This window comes from Pipistrellus hanaki (genome assembly GCF_964339955.1).
Source record: "Pipistrellus hanaki genome assembly, chromosome: 1".
In the NCBI taxonomy this organism is placed as follows: domain Eukaryota; kingdom Metazoa; phylum Chordata; class Mammalia; order Chiroptera; family Vespertilionidae; genus Pipistrellus; species Pipistrellus hanaki.
The window spans coordinates 54,735,675-54,760,391 of record NC_140503.1 but is presented as its reverse complement, the minus strand read 5'-3'; the positions used below and the strand labels follow the sequence as shown (position 1 = coordinate 54,760,391).

General features: G+C 40.1%; 1 protein-coding gene across 2 annotated transcripts in view; it reads left to right on the top strand.

Moving 5' to 3' along the window:
- Positions 1-24,717, top strand: part of USP8 (ubiquitin specific peptidase 8) — a 60,593-nt gene that overhangs the window by 31,495 nt on the left and 4,381 nt on the right. The window contains exons 8-16 of one of the 2 annotated variants that reach the window (XM_084894105.1): positions 1,075-1,237; positions 4,593-4,737; positions 5,396-5,613; positions 12,430-13,014; positions 16,231-16,317; positions 18,887-18,964; positions 19,385-19,647; positions 21,451-21,663; positions 22,815-23,025. In XM_084894105.1, the coding sequence (XP_084750231.1) occupies positions 1,075-1,237; positions 4,593-4,737; positions 5,396-5,613; positions 12,430-13,014; positions 16,231-16,317; positions 18,887-18,964; positions 19,385-19,647; positions 21,451-21,663; positions 22,815-23,025 (1,963 nt within the window). The remainder of the gene's footprint in view (positions 1-1,074; positions 1,238-4,592; positions 4,738-5,395; positions 5,614-12,429; positions 13,015-16,230; positions 16,318-18,886; positions 18,965-19,384; positions 19,648-21,450; positions 21,664-22,814; positions 23,026-24,717) is intronic. The other variant, XM_084894106.1, reaches the window with a different exon arrangement.

The following is a 24,717-nucleotide window of genomic DNA, read 5'->3' as shown; positions in this document are numbered from 1 at the left end:
GAAGGACATCCAGTCTAATTAGCATATTATGCTTTTATTATATAGGATTAACTGGGAGATGAGGTAGATGAGACTGTCAATAAAATTTAAATATATGTCTGCTGTTGATAAGTGCTATGGAGATGGGTGTGTCAAACTTGTTTGTTGTAGTGATTATTAAAATGTTAATCCAGTATGACTTCATTGAGAAGATATTAGTGAGCAAATCTTGAGGGGATGAGGGGTATGACTGATGCATTATCTGAGGGAAGCATACTAGAAGTTATAGGGAAGCCAGTGCCTGGAGTGGAGTAAAGGGGGCAAGTACATAGTTAATAATGAGGACATTGAGAGAGTAGGGTTTGGGGGAGGGGCCATGTGCAGGCCCATTGTAAGGACTTAGGGAAGAACTTCAGCTATTCCTAAGCAAAAGAGAAAATGAACAGCATAGAGTTGATAATATTCAGTTAATGAGGTGACACCACAAAGCAGCAAAGAGCTTGGACATGAATCAAATAGCCTGAGTTTGAATTCTGGTTTCACTTCACAGCTGTAACCTTGGGCAGGTTATTAATTTTTGTGCCTCAGTTTCCCCATCTATAAAATGAGGATAACAATGCCTACTTTAGAGTGTTGTCGTGAGATTCAGAATAAAGCGTTTGGAATGGTATCTGGCATGTAATAAATGCTGTATGTGTTTGTTAAATAAATATTTGGGTATTTGGTTAACTATTAATTATAGGTATCAGAACTGAAATAAAAATAACATTACCTGGATGATCTTCCAGTTGTTTACACTTGGCTGAGAGATGCTCATAAGGGTTCCTGTTTTCAGTTTGGTCCCCCATTTTTTGGTAAAGGGTCAAAATTTTAGTCTCTAATACTAAAATATATTCCAATAGTATGCAGTTGCGATGTTATTAAACATTTTAGGGTATTTAGTATCTTTAACACATAGTCTGACCTTAGAAACAAATCTGTCTTAAAGTTTTCTATGGTGTGATACAGACTGGAGAACAAAACTCTGTGTCTAATGTTAGTATATTAGGACCTTTCATCTACTTTTGCCCCAATATAAATGTTAATACATTTCAGAACCACTGCTAGTTGGATTGAAGCAAAACTCCCAGATGACTCTAAAGACAAATGGAAGAAGAGGGGGAATGTGGATTATGTGGTACTTCTTGACTGGTTTAGTTCTACAAAAGATTTACAACTTGGAACAACTCTACGGAGTCTGAAAGATGCACTTTTCAAGGTTAGCAAGTTTCCTTATTAGTTTACTATAATTGCAAGCCTTCTCTGGTTGTTAGAAAGGTATGTTGACTAGTTTATCTTAAGGACAAGAAGATCCATTGTGCTTTGGTTGTAGATTTTTTTGATATTTAGATATAAAAGACTAATTTTGAAATAACAAATAACAGTCTAAAGTAGAATATTAGAATTTTCATAAATAGAACTTATCTGAAAAAAAGTTATTTTTTGTTTTAAGAATTAGATTATGAAACAAGGACAAAGGAAAGTGTCCCTAAGAAAAAAGAGATTGACTTGACTTCATAAATAAAAACTTAGATGTTAAAAAACATCTTTGTAAGAAGACAAACAGAAAGATACCTGTCTAAAATCCAGAGATTTTACAAATAAATAAGAAAATTAAGATGAAATGATAAAATAAGTAGTTGACTCAGACATAAACAGGAAAGGAGATATAAGTGATAATAACATAAAAGTGGCCAAATCAGAAAAATTCAAATTGAACCAATGAATACCATTTTCACTGATCAGATGAACCAAGATAAAAGTAATCAGTTTAATTTGTTAAATTATTAAACAATGGTGGCACTGAATGCTGGTGAGAATGTGGTAAGAATAAAACCTGCTGAAAGGATGGTCAGTTGATGGAACATTGTCTTCTACCAGGAGGGCAATCTTAAAAGCCTTGAAACAGTTCATGCTTTAAAATAGGGAATCTAGCCCTAGCTGATTTGGCTCAGTGGATAGAGTGTCAGCCTGTGGACTGAAGGGTCCCAGGTTCCATTCCAGTCGGGCACACAATTATCTCTCATCATTGATGTTTCTCTCTTTCCCTCTTTCTTCCTTCCATCCTTCCCCCCCTTCCCGCTCTCTCTCTCTATATATAAAAGATTCCCTATTTTAGTGTGTGTGTGTGTCTGTGTGTGTGTGTGTATACACACACACACAGACACACACACACACTAAAATAGGGAATCTAGAAATATACCCAAGGATAAGTTGATATATGAAAGTGCCAATATTTAACTAGTATTGACCTACAAAAGAAACAATTTCATAAAGTTCAACCTATTTGAGAATTTAGTGTATGATAAAGGTAACAAATTAGTGAGGAAAAGATGGATTTAAATGAATGGTTTAGGGACAGCAGCAGGCTAGTCAGTAAGTAAAAGGGTCTGTACCTTAATTTCTTAGACTACACTAGACTCCAAATGAGTCAAAGATATAAATATGTTGATTGAAACAATGAACTACTAGGAAAAAGGATTTTTATTTTCTGGGGGGGAAAGTGTTTTCATGATCTTGATCCTAAAGCAAAACACATTAAGGAAAGTCAATATATCTCTGTTAAAAACTTCATAAATAAGGTAAAAATCAATCAGGACAGATTTTGTCCTGACAAAGACCTATTAAATATTCAGAGTACATTTGCCGTTTTACTACGAGAATAGCAAACTCTGTAGAAAAAGATGAGATTAAATCATATATATATATATATATATATATATATATATATATATATATATATAAAGCCATTGTTGTCTTCTCTATATGTATAAAAAGCCAGTGTCTATGACCAAACGGCCAGTCACTATAAGGCACATTGAGTACCTCTTGGTCCCTGCCCCCCAGCCTGAGAGTGGGGCAGGGCGGGGCTGGGGACTGGCGAGCTGGCTGAATGGCTGACCTCTCGGTCCTTGCCCCCAGTCTGCAGGCTTGGATAGATCAGTGATGGTGAACATGGGAATCAGGGTTGGTGGCAGGAGGACTGGGCTGGCTGTTAGGCCGTTGGGATAACCAGCTCACCCCCAGCTGCTCAGGGGCTCAGGCCTGTGGGAAAGCAGGTGCCGGTGAATTCACCTCCATAGTTGTGCTCCAGGCTGGCCACTGATGGAACGCACTGCCCACTCTGGGCCGCTCATTCCGGGATGGATAGGTTGTGGGCGCGCCCCGCAGCTTCTGTCAGCGCCTCTAGTCCCAGCAGCAGTGGCAGTGGAAGCAGTGGTGGCTTGAGTGGCCCTGAGCGGGCAGCGCTTTCCAACAGTGGCCGAGACATGCATGGAGGTGAAGTTGTCAGCATCTGCTTTCCTGCAGGCCTGAGCCCATCAGCAGCTGGGGATGAGCTGGTGATCCCAACTGCCTGACAGCCTGGCAGTGGAGGCAGTGCTTGGCCTGGGGACTGGTGAACGGGCAGAAGATGGCCCTGATTGCAGGAGGCTAGGCCCTAGGGACCCTCCCCACACGATCTCATGCGCTGGGCCTCTAGTATAATATAAATGACTAATAAACATATTAAAAGATATTCAGTTTCATTAATAGATGCTAATTAAAATAGCATTTATGCCCACCAGTTTGGAAAAATTGTAAAGACTTATATTGGGCATTCTCATACACTATTAGTAAGTATAAAAATTGGTCTTTCCCTTTTGCAGGGCAATTTGGCAGCATCTAACTTTAAATCAATAGTTCTCCTGGGATATTATTCTACAAAAATAAATTTTTTTGAGGATCCTTTCAAAGAATAGCAATATAAAGATGTTCATGTGCATTGGCTCCACACCTACACTTTGGGGATATTCCCTAATGCAGTTGATTGGGTGAATACATTTATAAGGAAGGATCTTCAATGTTTATAATTAACTGGGGAAAATAACAATAAGTGTTCAAATGATGAATTCATTTTTGGTGTATATGTATGTGTGTTTACATGTGCGTATAAAATAGAATATTAGCTAGTCATTACAAATGACATACAGCTCTTTGTTAATAAAAGACAAGATAAAAGCATCATCATAAAAGTTTCATTGTTTTTGTAAAAATAATGTTAAAAATGTGTGTATCTTTGTAGAAAAGTAAGAATAAACTGCAATATTAAAATGGTATCTCTGGATAGTGAGGTTATAGATGGGTTTATTACATATAGACTTATTTTTCTTCTAAGGTCATTGATTACTTGTCTGGCTTTAAAAATCTGATCTATCCATTTGTTTCATTTAATGTTGAATTTTTAATTCTGCTCTCTTTTTTTAAAATATATTTTTATTAATTTTAAAGAGAAAGGGAGAGGGAAAGAGAAATAGAAACATCAGTGATGAGAGTGAATCATTGATTGGCTGCCTCCTGCACATCCCCTACTGGGTATCAAGCCTGCAACTTAGGCATGTGCCCTTGACCAGAATTGAACCTGGGACCCTTCAGACTGCAGGCTGACTCTCCATACACTGAGCCAAAGCAGCTAGGGCCTGCTCTTTTTTTTTTTTAATCAGTTAGAAGATAAATCTTCAAGAGACCAATTTTTAAATTCAGGTTTGTTGTGTTCTTAGCTGCCATATTAAAAGCACTATTTCCTTATTTTATAGTGGGAAACTAAGACTATCCTGCGCAATGAGCCTTTGGTTTTAGAAGGAGGCTATGAAAACTGGCTTCTTTGTTATCCCCAGTACACAACAAATGCTAAAGTCACTCCACCCCCACGAGGCAAGAATGAAGAGGTGTCTATCTCATGTATGTATGTGAAAATTTTTTATTACAATTGCTTCAGTAAAATAAACTTTAAATTATTTATGTTCTTAAGGTAATGTTATTGGTTGTATGTGCATTTGTCCTAACTAAGCTAGTAACTTGTTTTCAGGCATAAAAAATACAAGATGTTCATAGCCTGGAATTTAATGTTTAATTCTTTTTTATTTTTTTAAGAATAGTTTGTTGATTTTTGGAGAAAGAGAGGAAGGGAGAGGAAGAGAGAGAGAAACATGGATGGGAGAGGGTAACATCGATAGGCTGCCTTTTGTACGACCCCTCCCAGAGATCAAGCCCACAACCTGGGCCTGTGCCCCTGGGAATCAAACTGGCAGCCTCCTGGTGCACCCAATCAAGCCAGGGCTAATTTTTAAATTTTATTATTTATTTATTTTTAGCAAAGGTGGAAACTTATTGAAGAACAAGTACAGACTCCGACATGGGAAAGGGGAAATAATCTCACAACATAGATTCCCACATGGAGAGGGAGAAAGAGTCGCCTAATTTTTAATTTTTTTTAATACTATTATTACCTCATTTAGTTTACATTTAACTATCACACACAGCATGCATGAGTTATATCAGTACTTTTTATGGGGTTTGCTGTTCTTTTAATTTCTTATTATTCTTTTGGGAATTTTAGTAGATTTTACTTATCCCTCACTGGAAGAACCAGTTCCTTCTAAACCTACTGTACAGATGCCATCTCTTCCTCTGGGTGAAAATATAGAATTCATAAATGTTCAAGATGAGAGAATGAGACAATTGACTTTATCAACTTCAATTGAACCAATTGTTACTTCTACGTCTGATGTTTCACCCATAATTCAGCCAGTGCCTATTGTAAAGAATTTTCCACAGGTAAGAATTTTCTTTGAAAGTTAACCTCATCTTCATACTGTTTCTTCCCAATTCATTTCTTCTTCTTTTTTTTAAATACGTTTTTATTATTGATTTTAGAGAGAGAGGAAGGGAGAAAAAGAGAATCATCGATGTGAGAGGGTAATATCCGATTGGCTGCCTCCTACATACCCCTTACTGGTATCGAGCCCGCAACCCAGACATGTGCCCTGACTAGGGAATCGAACCAGTGACTTCTTGATGCATAGAACAATTGCCAACCAACTAAGCCACACTGGCCAGGGCTGTCTCTTTTCTTTAAATATATAGGATAGAAGTGAAGGTTTATATTATAACTTTTAATATTTTAAAAAGAAAAATATCAATGAAAAGAATCTCTATGCTTTGGTACCTTTATTGCTATAAAATATTTTCATTATAATTCAATTCTGTTTAATACAGTAGTATTAAAATAGATAACTGGAAGATTTTTAAACCCAACTGGCGGTCTATTTACTGCAGGCAATACCAATAAAAGATTTTATTATTATCACAGTGAACTTGAACAACTCTTTCAACTTTTCTGATTTTTTTGTTTTGGGTTTTTTTTGTGTGTGTGTGTATTATTATTTAACCCACCGTATTTTCCCAAATAGCTTGTCTTACAGATGATAAATATGTAATGTCAGCATGTGGTTTTGAAACAATGCTTTGTTTCCTTAGAATTTGGCATATAAATAACAGGCATTTATTAATAATAATAATATAAAAAATTTAGAATTTTTAAAGCTTATGTTATTGCATTTTTTTTCAATTTAATCAACGTTATTGAATCCTTATTCCTTTGTGACTTTGAGATATGTGCAATTTATCAAACTTATTTTGAAGAAATTCTATATGAAACAACATGAAGGTTTATATATATGATTAAGCCATGAATTCTGTCTGATGTTTAGGAGAGTCTTATATAAAATCAGCCATAGCATAAGGCAAAATATCATAACTTTTCTAGTAGTCACTGGAAAGAAATTCTGACTGAGGGAATCAGGGATGTATTTACAGAGTTTTTATCTGGGCTTTAAGAGTTTAGTAAGATTTGAGGATGGAAAAGACAGAAAATTGTATGACTAAAGGCTCAGAGCATGCTTTGCCGGCTTGTGAATAGTTTTGACATGCTTGGACGCACCTAACTGTTGAGTATGGTGATCAGTAGTAGTAAGAATGGAAAGATGGGCAAGAGTCATCAAGAGAGACTTGGATGAGATTGGAATTTTATCCTGTAGGCACAAGAAAACCATTTAAAGAATTTTAAACTTGAAAGTAACATGATCATAGATATGCTTTTAAGATTAAGGAAAAATGGCCGGGACCAGTTTGGCTCAGTGGATAGAGCGTTGCCTGCGGACTGAAAGGTCCCGGGTTCGATTCCGGTCAAGGGCATGTACCTGGATTGCGGGCACATCCCTAGTGGGTGGGGGTGCAAGAGACAGCTGATCAATGATTCTCTCTCATTGATGTTTCTAACTTTCTGTCCCTCTCAATTCCTCTCTGTGTAAAATCAATAAAATACATTTTTTAAAAAGTTAAGGAAAAATGGATTGATTTATCAAAATGTGTATGAAAACATTTATTCTGATTTCTATTCAACCTTTTATAGTTAACCTCATCTTCATAGTGGTTCTTCCCACTTCATTCTCAAATGTAGAAAGCAAAAGGGGAGAATAGATTTTTAAAATACATATATATTTTGTATTGATTTCAGAGAGGAAGGCAGAGAGATAGAAACCAATGATAAGAGAGAATCTTTGATTGGCTGCCTCCTACACGACCTCTACTGGGGATTGAGCCCATAGTTGTGGGCTGGTGCCCTTGACTAGATTCAAACTGGGGACTTTTCAGTCTGCAAGCTGACACTCTATCCACTGAGCCAAACTGGCTAGGGCAGATTTTTTTTTTTTTTTTTTTTTTTTTTTAAGTGATGGGGCAAAAAGAGAAGTGAGGAACAAAGGAATGATTTTTTTTTTTTTCACTATCTTCTTCCTATGGTATCATTTTTTGTGGAAAAACATAACAATCCATTTTATAGGACCACTATGCAGGTTATTAGAAGATATTCTTGTAAGTTCTCATTTTTATTTTAGTAAACTGTCCTCACAAAAAATTATGTCAACATCACTTCTAAAGATTTTATAGGGTTAGTTAGTATGCAGTTAAATTGAAATAATAAGCATTTACCTCATGAATTTAGGTGATTTGCTAGTCAACTTGTATTTAGGATCTTATCTCTTGGGAATATTTTATTCATTCTCACAACAATATATGTATTTATGACACATTCAGCACAGTCTCTACCCTCCTGAAATTTATATTCTAGGAGGGAAGAAGGTTTTAAACAAATAATTATAGTTATTTAATCAAAATTCTAATAAGTACTATTAGGGGGGGAAATAGGGTATTAGGAGGGTACATATATCAGGGTACTTGGTCTTTTCTAAAGGAAAGATATGTACACCAAGATATTATGCTGTGGTGGGAATTATCTAGATGAATATCTAATATGAAAGCTTGCTCTGGGAAGGAGTATAGCATCTTTGAGGAACAAGCATATACATCATAGAACAGAGTAGACAGCCTAGAAAAATCGCACGCCTTATGGTCAATTAATATTGACAAAGGAGGAAAAAGCACACAAAGGAGTAAAGACTTCAATGAATGGTATTAGGAAAATTGGACAGGTATATACACCATTAACAAGAATCAACTTAAAATGGATAAAAGACTTAAAAAGCAAAGCCATAAAAATCCTAGAAGAAAACATTGGCAGTAAAATCTCAGACATCCCTTGTAGCAAAATTTTTTTTGCCAGTGCATCTCCTCAGGTAAGGGAAACAAAGGGAGGGGAAATGGCACTGCATCAAACTAAAAAGCTTTTGCACAACAAAAGAAGCCATCAACAAAATGGAAGGCAACTTAACAGCATGGGAGAACATTTATCAGTGATACAGTTGATAATAGGTTAATTTCTAAAATATATAAAGAACTTCTACAACTCAACACCAGGAAGACAAACAACCCAATTAAAAAATGGGCAAAGGACCTGAATAGACACTTCTCCAAAGAGTATATACACATGGCCAATAGACACATGAAAAAATACTTATCGTCACTGATCATCAGAGAGATGCAAATGAAAACCACAAGATACCATCTCACATCTGTCAGAATGGCTATCATCAATAAATCAACAAATAAGTGCTACGAGAACTTGAAGAAAAGGGAACCCTTGTGCACTGTTGATGGGAATGCAGACTAGTGAAAACAGCATTGAGTTTCCTCAAAAAAGTAAAAATAGAACTGCTCTTGACCCAGCGATCCTACTCATGGGATATATCCTAAAAAACCTGAAACTCTAATTCAAAAAAATATATGCACCCCTATGTTCATTGCAATGCCAAGATCTGGAAACAGCCCAAGTGCCTATCAGTACATCAGTGGATAAAAGAGCTGTGTCTCATTTACACAGCAGAATACTATGCAGCTGTATAAAAGAAGGATTTCTTACCCTTTGAAATAGCATTGGAGGGACCTGGAGAGTATTATGCTAAATGAGAAAGACAAGTATCACATGTTCTCACTCATCTGTGGAATCTAATGAACAAAATAAACTAATGAGCAAAATAGAAGCAGGCATAGACACAGACTGACAGTTGTCAGAGGGGAGTAGGGTTGGAGGACTGGATGAAAGACGGTGAGGGATTAAGAAAAATATATGCAAATTAACCATTACTATACTACTGCCAGAAGCCATGACCACTAGCTAATCAGGAACGAGTATGCAGATTAACCCCAACCAAGATGGCTATGGCCACAGAGCGAGCAGGAGGGAGGCTTGGGTTTCCCTGGCGATGAAGGAAGCCAAGCTTTCCATGCATCCTGGGGGGCCCAGGCCTTCACTCAAGGGTCCAAAGTTTCAATTATAGAAGATAAATTCCAACAGAAATGGCTGCAGCCATGGAGCTGCAGAGAGCAGGAGCCTAGGGTTGCCCCTGGCAGTGGAGGAAGCCAAGTTTCTGCCTTGGCCTGCCTTGGTCTCCACTCAAGGCTACAAAGTTTAAATTATAGAAGATAAATAAATCCCAGATACCAGGGCCTTCACTTGGGTCGCCGGGGAGCGTGGCCAGCCTGAAAACCACCACAGGCTCCTCGCCCAGGCTGCCCTATGCCCCAGAGGAACCCCCACCCTGATCCGGGACACCGTTCAAGGCAAACCAGCTGGCTCCCACCCATACACCAGGTCTCTATCCTATCTAATAAAAGAATAATATGCAAATTGACTATCACTCCAACACACAAGATGGCTGCCCTTATGTGGTCAAAGATCCTACCCCCATGTGGACACAAGATGGCTAGCAGGGGAAGGAAGTTGAGAGGGACCAAGCCTGCAAGGGAGGGCAGTTAGAGGTGACCAGGCCGGCAAAGGAGGGAATTTGGGGGTGACCAGGCCTGCAGGGAAGGGCAGTTGGGCTGGGGGGTGGGGGGCCAGGCCTGCAAGGGAGAGCATTCGGGTGTGACTTGGTCTGCAGAGGAGAGCAGTTTGGGGTGACCAGGCCTGAAGGGGAAGGCAGGGGTGGCCAGGCCTGCAGTGGAAGGCATTTAAGGGCAAACAGCCTGGCAAGGGAGCAGTTAAACATCAGTCAGGCTGGCAGGGAAGTATTTAGGGTGTGATCAGGCTGGCAGGCAGAAGTAGTCAGAGCCAATCAGGAAGGCAGGAAGGCGAGCAGTTGGGAGCCAGCAGTCCTAGATTGTGAGAGGGATGTTTGACTGCCGGTTTAGGCCTGGTCTCAACGGGCAGTCAGACATCCCCTGAGGAGTCACAGATTGGAGAGGTTGCAGGCTAGGCTGAGGGACACCACCACCCCCCACCCCCCCCCCCTTCCAGGACACCAGGCCTCTAGTACACACACACACACACACACTCTAGAGGCCCAGGACATATTCATGCACTGGTGGGGTCCCTCAGCCTGGCCTGCACCCTCTCATGATTCGGAACCCTTCGAGGGATGCCAATCTGATCTACACAGATAGGGCCAAAACTGGCAGTCGGACATTCCTCAAGGGATATAGTAGTGCATGAAGCAGCAGGTAGCCAGGGAGGAGACTGAGCCCAAGTCAAGTGCCACGCCACTCCTGCTCATCCTGGCCCCGCCTTGCCCTCCACCACTCGATAGCGCTTCCACAGAGGCGGGAGAAGCTCGTGCCATCACACATGTTCTTGCCAGCTGCGAGCCTGGCGTCTGGCACCCATTGGTCAGCTGAGTGGCACTCCTGCCATGGGAGCACACTGACCACCAGGGGGCAGCTCCTGCATTGAGCATTTGCCCCCTGGCAGTCAGTGCATGTCATAGCAACCGGTCATTTGATTGCTTAGGCTTTTATATATATATAGATATAACACAAAGAGACAACAGAGTGGTGATAGAAGGGAATGGGATTAGGGGGTAGGTGGAGGTTGGGGAAATGAGGACGGAGAGACTGCTTGGGGAGATGGGCGCATGATGCAGTGTGCAGATGGTGTTATTATTGAGTTGTACACTTAAAACTGGTATAGTTTTTTTAAATCGATGTTACCTCAATAATAAAATAAAAATTAAAGAGGAAAGAATGGATGGACCTAGAGAGCATTATACTAAGTGAAATAAGCCAGTCAGAGAAAGACAAGTACCATAGGAGCTCACTTCTATGTAGAATCTAATGAACAGAATAAACTAACAAATAGAATAGAAACACTCATTCGGAGAACAGACTGATAGCTGCAAGAGGAGGGGGGTAGGTGAACTGGGTGAAAATGGTGGAGGGAATAAGCAAAGAGAAAAAAACCTCATAGACACAATAGTACGGTTGATTATCAGAGAGGAAGGGGTTGGGGGGTGGTAAAGGGAGTAGAGGGGGATAAATGGTGATGGAAGGAGACTTCACTTGGGGTGGTGAATATACAGATGAATATACACTGAGATATATAGATGATGTATTGTAGAATTGTACACCTGAAATCTAATTTTATTAACCAGGTCACCCCAACATATTCAATAAGAATGGGATGTGTGGGAAAAGGAAAGTATGGCTGGTGTATAGGATGATATGAAATAAGATTGGAGAGATAGGCAGAAAGAAGTGAGACAACCATGGTAAGGATTTTAGATGTCATCTGGGTACAATGAGTTGCAGTTTAAAATAGGATTTTATGCAGGTGAAAAACATTTGTTTTTCTGGCCACAATGTAGAGAAATAGAAGGGAGGCAAGAGAAGGGATGAGGCAACTAGTTGGAAGCTATGAAAGAGTGTTGGTTGGCATGGACTTTGCTGTTGCTAATGTAGAAGGAGGGTGAGAGAGGAGAATCATCAGACCACAGAAGGGCAGGGGAGAACATATGAGATTCAGTTTTCTAGTTTGAGCTGCTGTTTTGATAGTGTTTATATCCACAAGATAACCATGTTTGTTGGGGGAAATCATGGAATTCAATTTTGGGCATATTAGGTTTGTATTATATATGAGATACTCACATGAAGTTGTTGAGTAGGCAACTGAATATGTAGTAATGGAGCTTAAGTCTAGGTATGCCCAGGTCTAGGTTTTATGTTTTAGAATTAACTCTTCCATATACAGAACACACCAAGATGTACTGAATGTGTGGAATTGAGAGTGCTAAGTGTTTCATGAGGGTAGTTTATAAATAGATATTCTGGCAGATTTTTTTTTTTTTAATCACAACTTGATTTCAAGACATGAGTTCCTAGATTTTGACAAAAGTATGTTTTGTTCTGTTTTTGTTGCTATAGATTGATCGTACTAAAAAACCAGCAGTCAGATTGCCTGAAGATTATAGAATAAAATATGAAAGTACAGATCATGAGCAACAGTTTCCTCAAAATGGAAAAGTTGTTCCTGATCGTTCCACAAAGCCAGTACTTCCCCCTCCAACTGCCATGTTAACAGATGAAGAAAAAGCTCGTATTCATGCAGAAACGGCTCTCCTAATGGAGAAAAACAAACAGGAGAAAGAACTTCGGAGAAGACAGCAAGAGGAACAGAAAGAGAAACTGAAGAGAGAAGAACAGGAACAAAAAGCCAGAAAGAAACAAGAAGCTGAAGAAAATGAATTCATAGAGAACCAACAAAAGGCAAAAGAAGAACTGGAGAAGAGAGAGAGTGAACAGGCCAAGAAAGAAGATAAAGAAACCTCAGCAAAGAGGGGCAGAGAAGTAACAGGAGTAAAAAGACAAAGTAAAAGTGAACATGAAACTGCCGATGCCAAGAAATCTGTGGACGATAGGGGGGAAAGGTGTCCCCCTCCCGAGGCACAGAGAAAGTCAGTGGGGGATGCGCCCCCTTCCTCTGGGGCAGGAGACGCGAGTGCGGGCAAGGTAAGCCGACACAAATAGTATAAACTGTTAGCTAAGTGAAATAAAACGCACGTAAAAAGACGACAGCAGGAGCATTCCATAAACAGGGCAGGCATTCTAAGTAGTTTAGTAGAGGGGGGTTTGTACTGATCCATCTACATTTGCTCACCTACTCTCCTTTGATTGGTTGAAAGTGGAATTGCTCTTTGTGTCTGTGAAATACAACATATTTTTAATAATTGAAATTAATAGCAACATTCTTCTTATTTTGATGTGTGATGATCAAAGACTAGAATGAAATACACGCTTCCTTTCTGTATGGAGGAATTAGGTGCCCAATCTATATTTATACTAATAAAAGGGTAATATGCTAATTAGACTGGACGTCTTCCGGACAACCATCCAGACGTCCTTCCTAACAAAGCCGGGCCTGGTAGAAGCTGCCCACCCTGTGGTCCCAGGCACCTGCGCCAACGCCTGCGGCCCGGGAAGGGGAGAAAAGCCACCCACCCTGTGGTCTTGGGCACCAGCGCCTGCGGCTCTGGCCCAGGAGAGGGAGAAAAGCCGAACACCAGCTGCGTCCTGGGCAAAACCACCTGCCCATGGTCTGTTGCAGCTGTGGCTGGCCCGGGTCCCCGTTGCCTGTGGCCAGCCAGAGGGAGGGAATCCTGGGTCTCAGGAGCAGGGTCGAGGCGGAGATGGTTAGGGGTGATCAGGCAGGCAGGCAGAGGTGGTTAGGGGCAATGAGGCAGGCAAGCAGGCAATCGGGTAGGAGCCAGTTGTCCCAGTTGGATTGGGCCTAAACCGGCAGTCAGGCATCCCTCGAGGCTCCCTAATTGAAGAGGGTGCAGGCCAAGCTGAGGGACCCACTCACCCCGTGTACAAATTTCGTGCAATGGGCCTCTAGTATTGATATAATAGATTTTGTATCTGTTTAGAATATGTCCTACATCAGTGATATCTAAATGGCCTAACATTTATTTTTGTGTACAATGATTTTTTTAAACTTTTCTTTGTCTGTTCTGCCATTTTTTCTGTTGCTTCATGTAATCAAGAATACTGGCAATAACCCCATTCATATTGCCTTTCTCTGCCCCAGGGCTATCCCCCAAAATTGGTTTCTTTAACTATTGAGGGCATTTTTTGTCAATTTTTTTTTCTCTGTTATGCAGTTAACAATGCCTTTCCCTTTGAACACTAAATAAGTTTCTATAATAGCAGGAATAAGTACAGCCTTTTTTTTTTTTTTTTTTTTAACCTACATTTAAATGGAAATAAAATTTCGATAGTGTTAAAATGATTTTTGATGGAAGGTGAAATACCACATTTAAAGATGGTTCATTTCTATACTTCTCAAGCAGCAGTTCAGGCATATATCAAAGTTAACAATTATTAATGCCTCACTTCTCCAGGCAACTCTGATCTGGTAACCTTAGCTATCAAAAATATAGCTGCCATACAGTAACCTTTCTAAACATACAATGTTAGAGAAATGAAGCCTATGTACTAATACTTTATTCATAGGAGAATCAGAACTTAAGAGCTCTTATCATTTAAATATTATTCATTGAGTAGCTACTATAGACACATGTTTTTCCCTACATTATCTTATTCCTCCTAATGATAACTCCATGAGGTTTTCTATTTACCAATGAAATTTAGAGGTTAATTTGCTTAAGATCACATATGCAGTGAGATTCCAAAGTGACTTCCTTTCCATCTTGCTATACTTAGTGGTAGGCAGTCATAAGAACATAAAGAATGTAAAACATTCATATTTCTGTGGTCATTTAGTATAGGTGCCAAATATTCCTACAGATCTACATATCCCTGAGATTACCACATATAGTGTTTGATGTTTCTTATAACACACTAGAGGCCTGCTGCATGAAATTCGTACACAGGAAGGGTCCTTAAGCCCGGCCATGATCAGGACCAATCAGGGCCTTCCTTCCCCTGGCTGCCAGCTGGGGCCTTCCTTTGTTCTTCATTGCCCCTTGGTGGTCATTGCAGATCATAACAAGCAAACTCCCAATTTGCTTTTAGCCTTTTATTATATAGGATTGTAAAAAAGTTAAGATTGCCTTCCTTGTATGTGCTATTTTTTTTTTGTATGCTTCTTTTAAAAGTGAGCAAAATATGTAATTTATTCTAGAATAAATTTTATTAAAATTATTACACATGCTGTTTTTGGCTTAGTGGATAGAGCGTCAGCCTGTGTGCTGAAGGGTCCCAGGTTAGATTCCAGTCAAGGGCACATGCCCGGGTTGCAGGCTCAATCCCCAGTGGGAGGTGTGCAGGAGGTAGCCAATCAGTGATTCTCTCTCATCATTTATGTTTCAGTCTCTCCCTCTCCCTTCCTCTCTGAAATGAATAAAAATTTATTTTTAAAAAATTAATTATCTCTAAAAAAGTTATTACACATTTTTAACTTTTTACTTTACTGTGATTATTTTTAAATGAACTATAAAATTAAAGTTAATTTTTAAAAATATCTTTTCATTGATTTTTTAGAAAGAGAGGAAGAGAGAGAAACATTGATGAGAGAGAAACATCCATCGGCTGTCTCCTACAAAGCCCCTAGGGGGGGATTGAGCCTGTAACGGTGGCATGTGCCCTGACTGGAAGTCAAACTGGTTACTTTTTGATGCATCTTGATGATGGCACAATGCATCTGAGCCACACCAGCCAGGCTAAAGTGAATTTATAAAAGAAATTATGCTAGGTTCCAAGAGGAGGTAAAATGGGATTTTATACTTTTGAATACCACTCTTTATAAAATTTTACAATCTCTTCATTCTCTTTAATACTTTTTTTTTTTAACATGCCACTTTCAAGGTAACCAAAATCATATGAGGTTTAAATAAAAGCATATTTATTTATTGTTCAAAAGAGGCCTTGGAGAACTATACTAATGATTAATATCTTGTACTTTGCCATGTATTATGAATCAGTGCTTGATAAGCCACTGTGACTTGCGTCAGGTTTTTTTTCCCAACTGACTCATCAGAAATTTTTAGTTCTTTATCTTTAGTATTAGGAAATCTCACATGGGCTCTACCACCTTTCCTTTGACAATAAAATTGCATAAACTTTTCAGAGGCCTCAATTTTTTCTCCTTTTACATTTTCAAATATTTATATATTTGGTAAATTTGCTTATATTAGCTTACATTAGGTGTATATTGGGGGGAAATCCAACTGTTTTTTCACTTCTGAAATTTTAATAATTTTACAGCCTGTTAAGATTAAAGGACAGCCCGAAAGTGGAATTCTAAAGACTGGAACTTTTAGAGAGAATACGGAAGACACTGAAAGAAATAAAGTAAGTAGTCGTTCTTTGGGTGGAGAAATACATGGATTATAACGTACCATGTGTTAATTATTACCATAACATTCATTCTCCATTTTAAAATCTCTCTGAGGGAATCTTTGCCACCTCTGGTAGCTGATTTGTGTTTGTTTTTGCACGATTATATGCTGTTCGTCTTCCTATTTAAAGTGCAATAGTATATTCTATTTATTTTATGAAATTAAAAAATATTTAGGCCTTACTATATGATCCAGGAATTCTACTTCTGGAGATATATCCAAAATAATTGAAAGTGGGACCTCAGAGAGATATTTATACATCCATTTTCATAGCAGTATTATTCACAGTAGTTAAAAGATGGAGCAACCCAAGTAACCATCAACAGATGAATATATAAACAAAAGTGGTATGTACAAACAATGGAATATCACTCAGCCTTAAAAAGGAAGGAAATTCTGACACATGCTATACCATGGATAAATCTTGAGGATATTATGCTAACTGAAATATACCAGTCACTGAAGGACAAATTGTGATTCCATTTGTATAAGGTACCTAAAGCAGTCAGATTCATGGAGATAGGAAATAAGAGTGGTGATTGCCAGGGGTCTGAGGATGGGTTGAGTACGGCAGTCGTTTAAATGGGTACAGAGTTTCAGTTTTGCAAGATGAAGAGAGTTCTGAAGGTGGGTTGTGCAACAATGTGAATATACTTTTGCCACTTAAAAATGGTTAAGATAGAAAAAAAAGAGGTTAAGATGGTAAATTTTGTATATTTCATCACAACTTTTGAAATAGGTCTTTTATGAGACATCTTTGCCTTTGTTTTTAAGAGCTTTATTTAAGAACTAGAGTCCTGGTGCATGAAATTCATGCATGGGGGGATGTCCCTTAGGCCCGATCCTACCTGGCAGTCGGACATCCCTCTCACAATCCAGTACTGCTGGCTCCCAACTGCTTGCCTGCCTGCCTTCCTGATTGCCTCTAACCACTTCTGCCTGCCAGCCTGATCACTCCCTAACCACTCCCCTGCCAGCCTGATTGATGCCTAACTGCTCCCCTGCCAGCTTATTTGCCCCTAACTGCCCTCCCCTGCAGGCATGGTCCCCCCAAACTGCTCTCCCCTGCAGGCCTTGGTCTCCCCCCAACTGCTCTTCCCTGCAGGCCCAGTCACTTCCAATTTCCCTCTGTCAGCCTGGTCACCCCTAACTGCCTTCCCCTGCAGGTTTGATCACCCCCAACAGCCCTCCCTTGTAGGTCTGGTCCCTCCCAACTGCCCTCTTCTGCTGGCCTGGTCCCTCCCAACTGCTCTCCCCTGCTGGCCATCTTGTGATGGCCATCTTATGTCCATATGGGGGCAGGATCTTTAATCACCTGGGGTGAGCCATCTTGTGTGTTGGAATGATGTCAATTTGCATATTATTCTTTTATTAGGATAGAGGCCCGGTGCATGGGTCGGGGCTGGCTGGTTTGCCCTGAAGGGTGTCCTGGATCAGAGTGAGGGTTCCCTTGGGGCATAGGGCAGCCTGGGTGAGGGGCCTCTGGTGGTATGCAGATAGGCTATGTCCCCTGGTGACCCAGGTAGAGGCCCTAGTAACTGGGATTTATTTATCTTCTATAATTGAAACTTTGTAGCCTTGAGTGGAGGCCTGGGCCATCAAGGGTGTGTGGAAAGCTTGGCGTCCTCCATTGCTAGGGGAAACCCAAGCCTCCTGCTCGCTCCATGGCCGCAGCCATCTTGGTTGGTTTCATTTGCATACTCATTCCTGATTGGCTTTGTGGGCGTGGCTTGTGGGTATGGCAGAGTGCTGGTTAATTTGCATATTACTCTTTTATTAGATGGTACATGTGCATGAAATTTGTGTACAGGGCAAGGGGTCCCCTCAGCCCAGCCTGCACCCTCTTATCCGGGACCCCTCAGGGGATGTCCAACTTGCAATTTAGGCCCAATCCTAATCCCTCTCACAATCTGGTACCACTGGCTCCTAACTGCTCACCTGCCTGCTGCCTGATAGCCCCTAATTGCCTGATCACCCCTAACTACCTTTGCTTGCTGGCTTGATCACCCCTAATTGTCCGTGTCCCCCACCCCCCACCCCCCCCACCCCCGCCAGCTTAGTCACCCCTAACTGCCCTCCTTGCCGGCCTGGTTGCCCTAGCCTCTAATTGTTCCCTCTGCCAGCCTGATCACCCCTAACTACCTTTGCTTGCCATCTTGATCGCCCCTAACTGCCCCCCCTGCCAGCTTAGTCACCCCTAACTGCCCCCATTGCTGGCCTGGTTGCCCCCAACTGCCCCTCTCTGCTGACCTGGGCGCCCCCAACTACCCCCCCCCCCCCCGCCGTCCTTGTTGCCCCCAACTTTCCCCCCTGCCCCCTTCAGCCTGGTTGCTTCATGCATCCTGCTGTTTGGTCATTGCTTGTTACTGTGACAAGCAATGACCAATTTGCATATTCCTCTATTATTAGTATAGACTATAGATAATATATAAAGGGCAACCAACACAAGGCTTTTGGTTCTCTTGTACAAGTTGCTTAAGTTTGTAAATCAGACTTTTTTTTTCCTTTTATAAATAAACTAGGCCCGGGAGCCTTTGACAAGAGCACGAAGTGAAGAAATGGGGAGAATCGTACCAGGACTGCCTTTAGGCTGGGTCAAGGTAAAAGTCCAAATTAGCACAGAAATAAATAACATGGTCATTGTATTCTTTGGGGAGGTGGGTGGGGGTGTTCTGTTTTTTTGTTTCTTTATTCTACATTTTCAATGCACTCAGTTCTGTTTCATTATAGAAGATTTAGCTCATTTTCCTAATTATAGCAGAGTTAGATTTTTGCGTATCCAATCTGAGATGCTGGATATAATATATGAGCATTACTGGCACTTTTAATTTAAAACCTAAAGTTATTTGGAAGTTTAATTATAGAAGTGATTATCACCATTCTATCCAGAATATTTTAATCCAAAATCAAATTTAGCAGTGGAATACTTTTGAGTGATTTTTGTTGTTGTTCACGTAATGGTCATTGTTTTTTTGACCTGTTTCTTTTCTTTTCTTTTTTTTTTTCCTTTTCCAACTAAGTTTCTTGACCCAATCACTGGAACTTTTCGTTATTATCATTCACCCACCAACTCAGTTCATATGTATCCACCGGAAATGGCTCCTTCATCTGCACTTCCTTCCACCCCTCCAACTCATAAAGCCAAGCCACAGATCCCTGCTGAGCGGGACAGGGAACCGTCCAAGCTGAAGCGCTCCTACTCTTCCCCAGACATAACCCAGGCCATCCAAGAGGAAGAGAAGAGGAAGCCAACAGTCACTCCAGCAGTCAATCGGGAAAACAAGTAAGTTTATCCTAACTCCTAAAACTAGAATAATCTGCTACATTTGTAAACTGCTGTAAACATAACTTATTTATGTCAGGGAGTCAGAAATTTCTGTGTCTGGCTTCACCAGAAGCCACAGAAGAAAAAAGAAATTACTGGATTAAAATGTTCTTGGTTTTTCTCCCAAGTGCTAACTTAAATATGTCAGAGAAGACTATCATAAGCATTAAAGTAGATATAAAGGCATATACGGTATTCATTATTACATTTTAAGACACTATGCTATAGACTACCTAAAAGTTTTCATAGTTCTTAATCTCTTTAAGGAGCATTAATTTATAAGCTTGTTGAGCTTACCTTGTTAAATCTCTAAATCTAGTTATAGATTTTAGGGCTCACTGTTAAAACTGGTGAGATTTAATTCCTTCTTGCATCATCATTCTTAGTAAAACTTGTTAATTTCATAGTCTTGAAGACTATTACATATGCATTTTATGTATTTTTATATTTATTGAACAGAGAAAGTAAATGAGTGCAAACACCTGAGCACATGTAAAGAAAAGCAATTGAAATTAGTTTCTCAATGGATTCTCAGTATTCCTTTAGGGTGGCCCTAGCCGGTTTTGCTCAGTGGATAGAGCATCGGCCTGAGGACTGAAGGATCCTGGGTTTGATTCTGGTCAAGGGCACATGCACAGGTTATGGGCTTGATCCCCAGTCGGAGGTGTGCAGGAGGCAGCTGATCAATGATTCTCTCTCCCTCTCCCTTCCTCTCTAAAATCAATAAAAATATATCTAAATATATATATACACACACATACATACATACATACATACATATACATATATGCATATGTATAGGTATATATACATATATAGATATGTGTGTGTGTGTGTGTGTGTGTGTGTGTGTGTGTACACACACACACACACACACACACACACACTTTAGGGTGAACTATTAATGATTAGGATCAATAATAACAGAAAAACCTACCAGTTAAGATTTTTCTTAATGCTATAGTAGTTCAGACATCCTAAATGACAGTCTTCGGGGCATTCACTAGTCTGATACTGTCCAGTAGACATGTTGATAGAAATATTCTCTATGTTTGATGATGGAGATGTTTTGGATCTGTACTGTCCAATGTGGTAGTGGCTACTTTGGATTGTGACTAGTGTAACTGAGGAGCTGAAATTTTTTTATTAATATTTTTATTTAAATAGCCATTCATCTGTAGCTAATGGCTACCATATTTGTCAGCACAGCTCTCGACTTTAGGGAATAGTACCCAAATAACCTCTTCCTCTTTTGCTATATTCCATAGTAATGTACAGATTTACAACTGTGGGTACATGAAACAGTTTATTCTTATATTTTTATTTGTTAATGTATTACTTTTTATATAAACTACTTTTGCCCACTCAGGTGTGTATGTTGTATTCCATTTTTTGTATTCTGTTGAATTCAACATTTGGTATTACTAAACTTGCCAGAATCATTTAATGGAGTTTGAAAGGGCCTTCTTTACTAGAAGACTTTACCTATTCATGAGAAGCAGAGATCTATCTCAGGATGTCTGTAAGACCCATGGACCCACAAAAGAGGTTAAAAGTCTTTGTTTCATGGGAGGGTCACAGAATATGTGTCACCTAGGTGGTAAATGTTCAGTAGACCTAGTACCTAGCTAAGTTATTAACACTTTACAAGATTACTGTTTTCTATAGTATATATCCTAGAGTTTGCTGCCTTTTGTCATTTAAACCTTATTTTCACATGCCATGTCTTCTAAGACATCTTGTACGCCTTTTTTCCCTCAGGCCAGCATGCTATCCTAAAACCGAGATCACAAGGCTTTCTGCTTCTCAGATTCGGAACCTCAATCCTGTGTTTGGAGGATCCGGACCAGCTCTCACTGGACTTCGTAATTTAGGAAATACTTGTTATATGAACTCAATACTGCAGTGCCTATGTAATGCTACACATTTGGCTGATTATTTTAACCGAAACTGTTATCAGGATGATATTAACAGGTAAATAAATACTTTTTGCAATATAATGTTAAAAGAGTGATATAACCCAGTTGGTGTAGCTCAGTGGTTAAGTGTTGACCTATGGAATTGGGAGCTTATGGTTTGATTCCTGGTCAGGGCACATGCCCAGGTTGTAAGCTCGGTCCCCAGTAGCAGTGGGTGCAGGAGGCAGCCGGTCAATGATTAGCCAGTTAACTGCCACGATATTTTTAATTTAATTTAAAAAGGTCTGCTGCTTGCGTATATAGACGTTTAAGGCTTACAAATGGTTAATTCTCCCTCTCCCTTTCTCTCCCTGAAATCAATTTAAAAAAAATAATTTTTTTTTAAGAGTGATGTAACCACCCAGCTACTTCCAGTGAAGTCAGAGTAGGGAAGGGAAAAATAATTTTTTTCTTTAGAAAAATATAGAGAAAAGCCTCTTCTAATAGGTAAAGGACAGACATGAAAGGAGAAGTGCAGGAGGCTAGGCCCTCGTGGCCATAAACTGGAGCCTGTCAGTGAGGAAGAAGAGACAGTGTGGGGCTGGCAGCCGTAAAGAAGCCAGTCAGGTGTGTGATCAAAGTCAGGTTCAGATGGGTATTTGGTAATACACCTGTGAATAAGTATGTTAGTGTAAGGTCATCCTACCTAATGCAATAATATGCAAATTAACCATCACTCCACTACACCCACAAGCCATGCCCACCAGCCAATCAGAGTAAGTATGCAAATTAACCCAACAAAGATGGTGGTTAATTTGCATACACAGTGGGAGGAGTGAAGACTGAAGACAGCATAGAAGGAAGAGGGAGGGAAAGTGGAAAGCAAGGCGGCTGCCACTGCTGGAGGGAAAGCACTGGCAGCGCCTGCGGGGCGGGGCGCACAGCAGTGCCGCACATGGCCAGTGGAGGTGGCAGTGGCAGGAAGCAGCAGGGGCGGTGGGCGCAGCGCGGTGGGGCGTGTGGCGGGCAAGGCGGGTCAGGCGGGGTAGGCAGGAGGGAAGCCGCAGCGGGAGAGGTGGGGGGACGGGAGGGAAGCCCACCGGAAGTCTTGCTGGAATATTCCTGCAACAGGTCACTAGTAGTACATTAATAGTTTAATGTTGACATCAAGATCCCACTGCACCTTGACTGCTTACAACTTGCTTTTTTGTAACTTTATTTTCCAAGGTCAAATTTGTTGGGTCATAAAGGTGAAGTGGCAGAAGAATTTGGCATAATCATGAAAGCACTATGGACAGGACAGTACAGGTATATCAGTCCAAAAGACTTTAAAATCACCATCGGAAAGATCAATGACCAGTTTGCAGGATACAGCCAGCAAGATTCACAAGAGCTGCTTCTGTTCCTAATGGACGGTCTCCATGAAGATCTGAATAAAGTAAGAATTTCTATTGTTCTTTAAGTTTGTTCAACATGTAATTTTTATAGCAATTTAAAATTATAGTTGGTGATTGTTCAGTGCTATTTTATCATGTCTAGTGACTTTGTATTAATGTTTGAAACTATAAAACGCATATATCTGGTAGGTCTAGTATTTGAAGAAGTATATACAATTTGTATTTATTTACTAAAATGTTAGCAGGTTGTATTGTAAGAAATTTATAAATGTTAAAATAATTATTAGAGATATCCTGCAGGGATCAGGCTGAAACCTGCTCTCCGACATTTCTCAGACATTTCTCAAGGGATCCCGGATTGCAAGAGGGCTCAGGCCAGGCTGAGGGACCGCACTGGTGCATGAATCTGTGCTCCGGGCCTCTATTATGCATATAAGATTTTTTTTATTAATCTCTTCCTTCCCTCCCCCTTTTTTTCCCCCCTGAGATTCATCAGTCTATTCCATGTTTTCATGCCTGTGGTTTCTGCTCCTGTCACTGCTCATCATAGCTACTGGATGGTTGGCCATAGGCCAGTTGCTTAAGCTTTTATATAGAGAGATTATACTTTTTTCTAAAATAAGAATTATTCCATGTAACCACAAATGATTCATGTCAAAGGTGATTATTGTGGCATATCTCTATATAAATGACCAATCTGTTTAAACACTATGGTTACCTTTTAGCACCAAGCTGTTCTCTGTACCTCCCTATACACACACTTTTACATATATAAACATAAATATAGTGTGCTGTATATGTACCTTGTGTATATGTGTATAGTATGAATATCCTATATAGCAAAAGCATAGTAGGCAAATTATCCCCTCAACCAGAGTTCTTCCTGGAGTTTGACCAGGGGGTCAGGCTGGCTGTGGGAAGGGAGGGAGTACCTGGCCAGCAGCTGCTAGGGACCCTACCAGTGCAAGAATTTCGTGCACTGGGCCTCTAGAGTGTGTGTATGTGTGTGTGCACGTGTGCGCAAACGCACATCCCTGAGACTAGGACAACAAAATAACATCTACCTACCCTGTTTCCCCAAAAATAAGACAGTGTCTTATATTAATTTTTGCTCCCAAAGATGCGCTAGGTCTTATTTTCAGGGGATGTCTTATTTTTCCATGAAGAAGAATACGGTACACATTTATTGTTAAATGAAAATAAAGGAAATTTATTACCTGTATACGGTACGGTAGTACGGTAGTTGTCAACACGAACCAGACAAACTGTGAATCCTACAGTATCAAGAATTTACTCATTTATTCAATGACAATCATGTCATCATCTTCTGGAACATCATCATAACAATCCAATTCCTGAATTTCCTGGTGAATTTCTTGTGACTCCATTTCTTTCAGAATCAGTGGACCAAATCTCTCATGCTTAGCCTAGGGAGGGCCTTATTTTCAGGGGGATGCCTTATATTTCACTCAGAAGGAAACCTGTAAGTAGGTCTTATTTTCGGAGGATGTCTTATTTTCAGGGAAACACGGTAGTTGTAGCCCATACTCCCAGCTACATGTAGCATGTTTTCTGTTTCTAAAACCAGACTTTTCAGCTTTTTAAATAAAAATTCATTAAGCAATTCCAACAAGTCACACTCTTTTGATAAAGTGGGTTTTTTGGCAAAAAAAAAATTTTTTTTGAGGTGCTTAATGAGATTAGAGTTCCTTTATGAAAAGAATCAGAAGTAT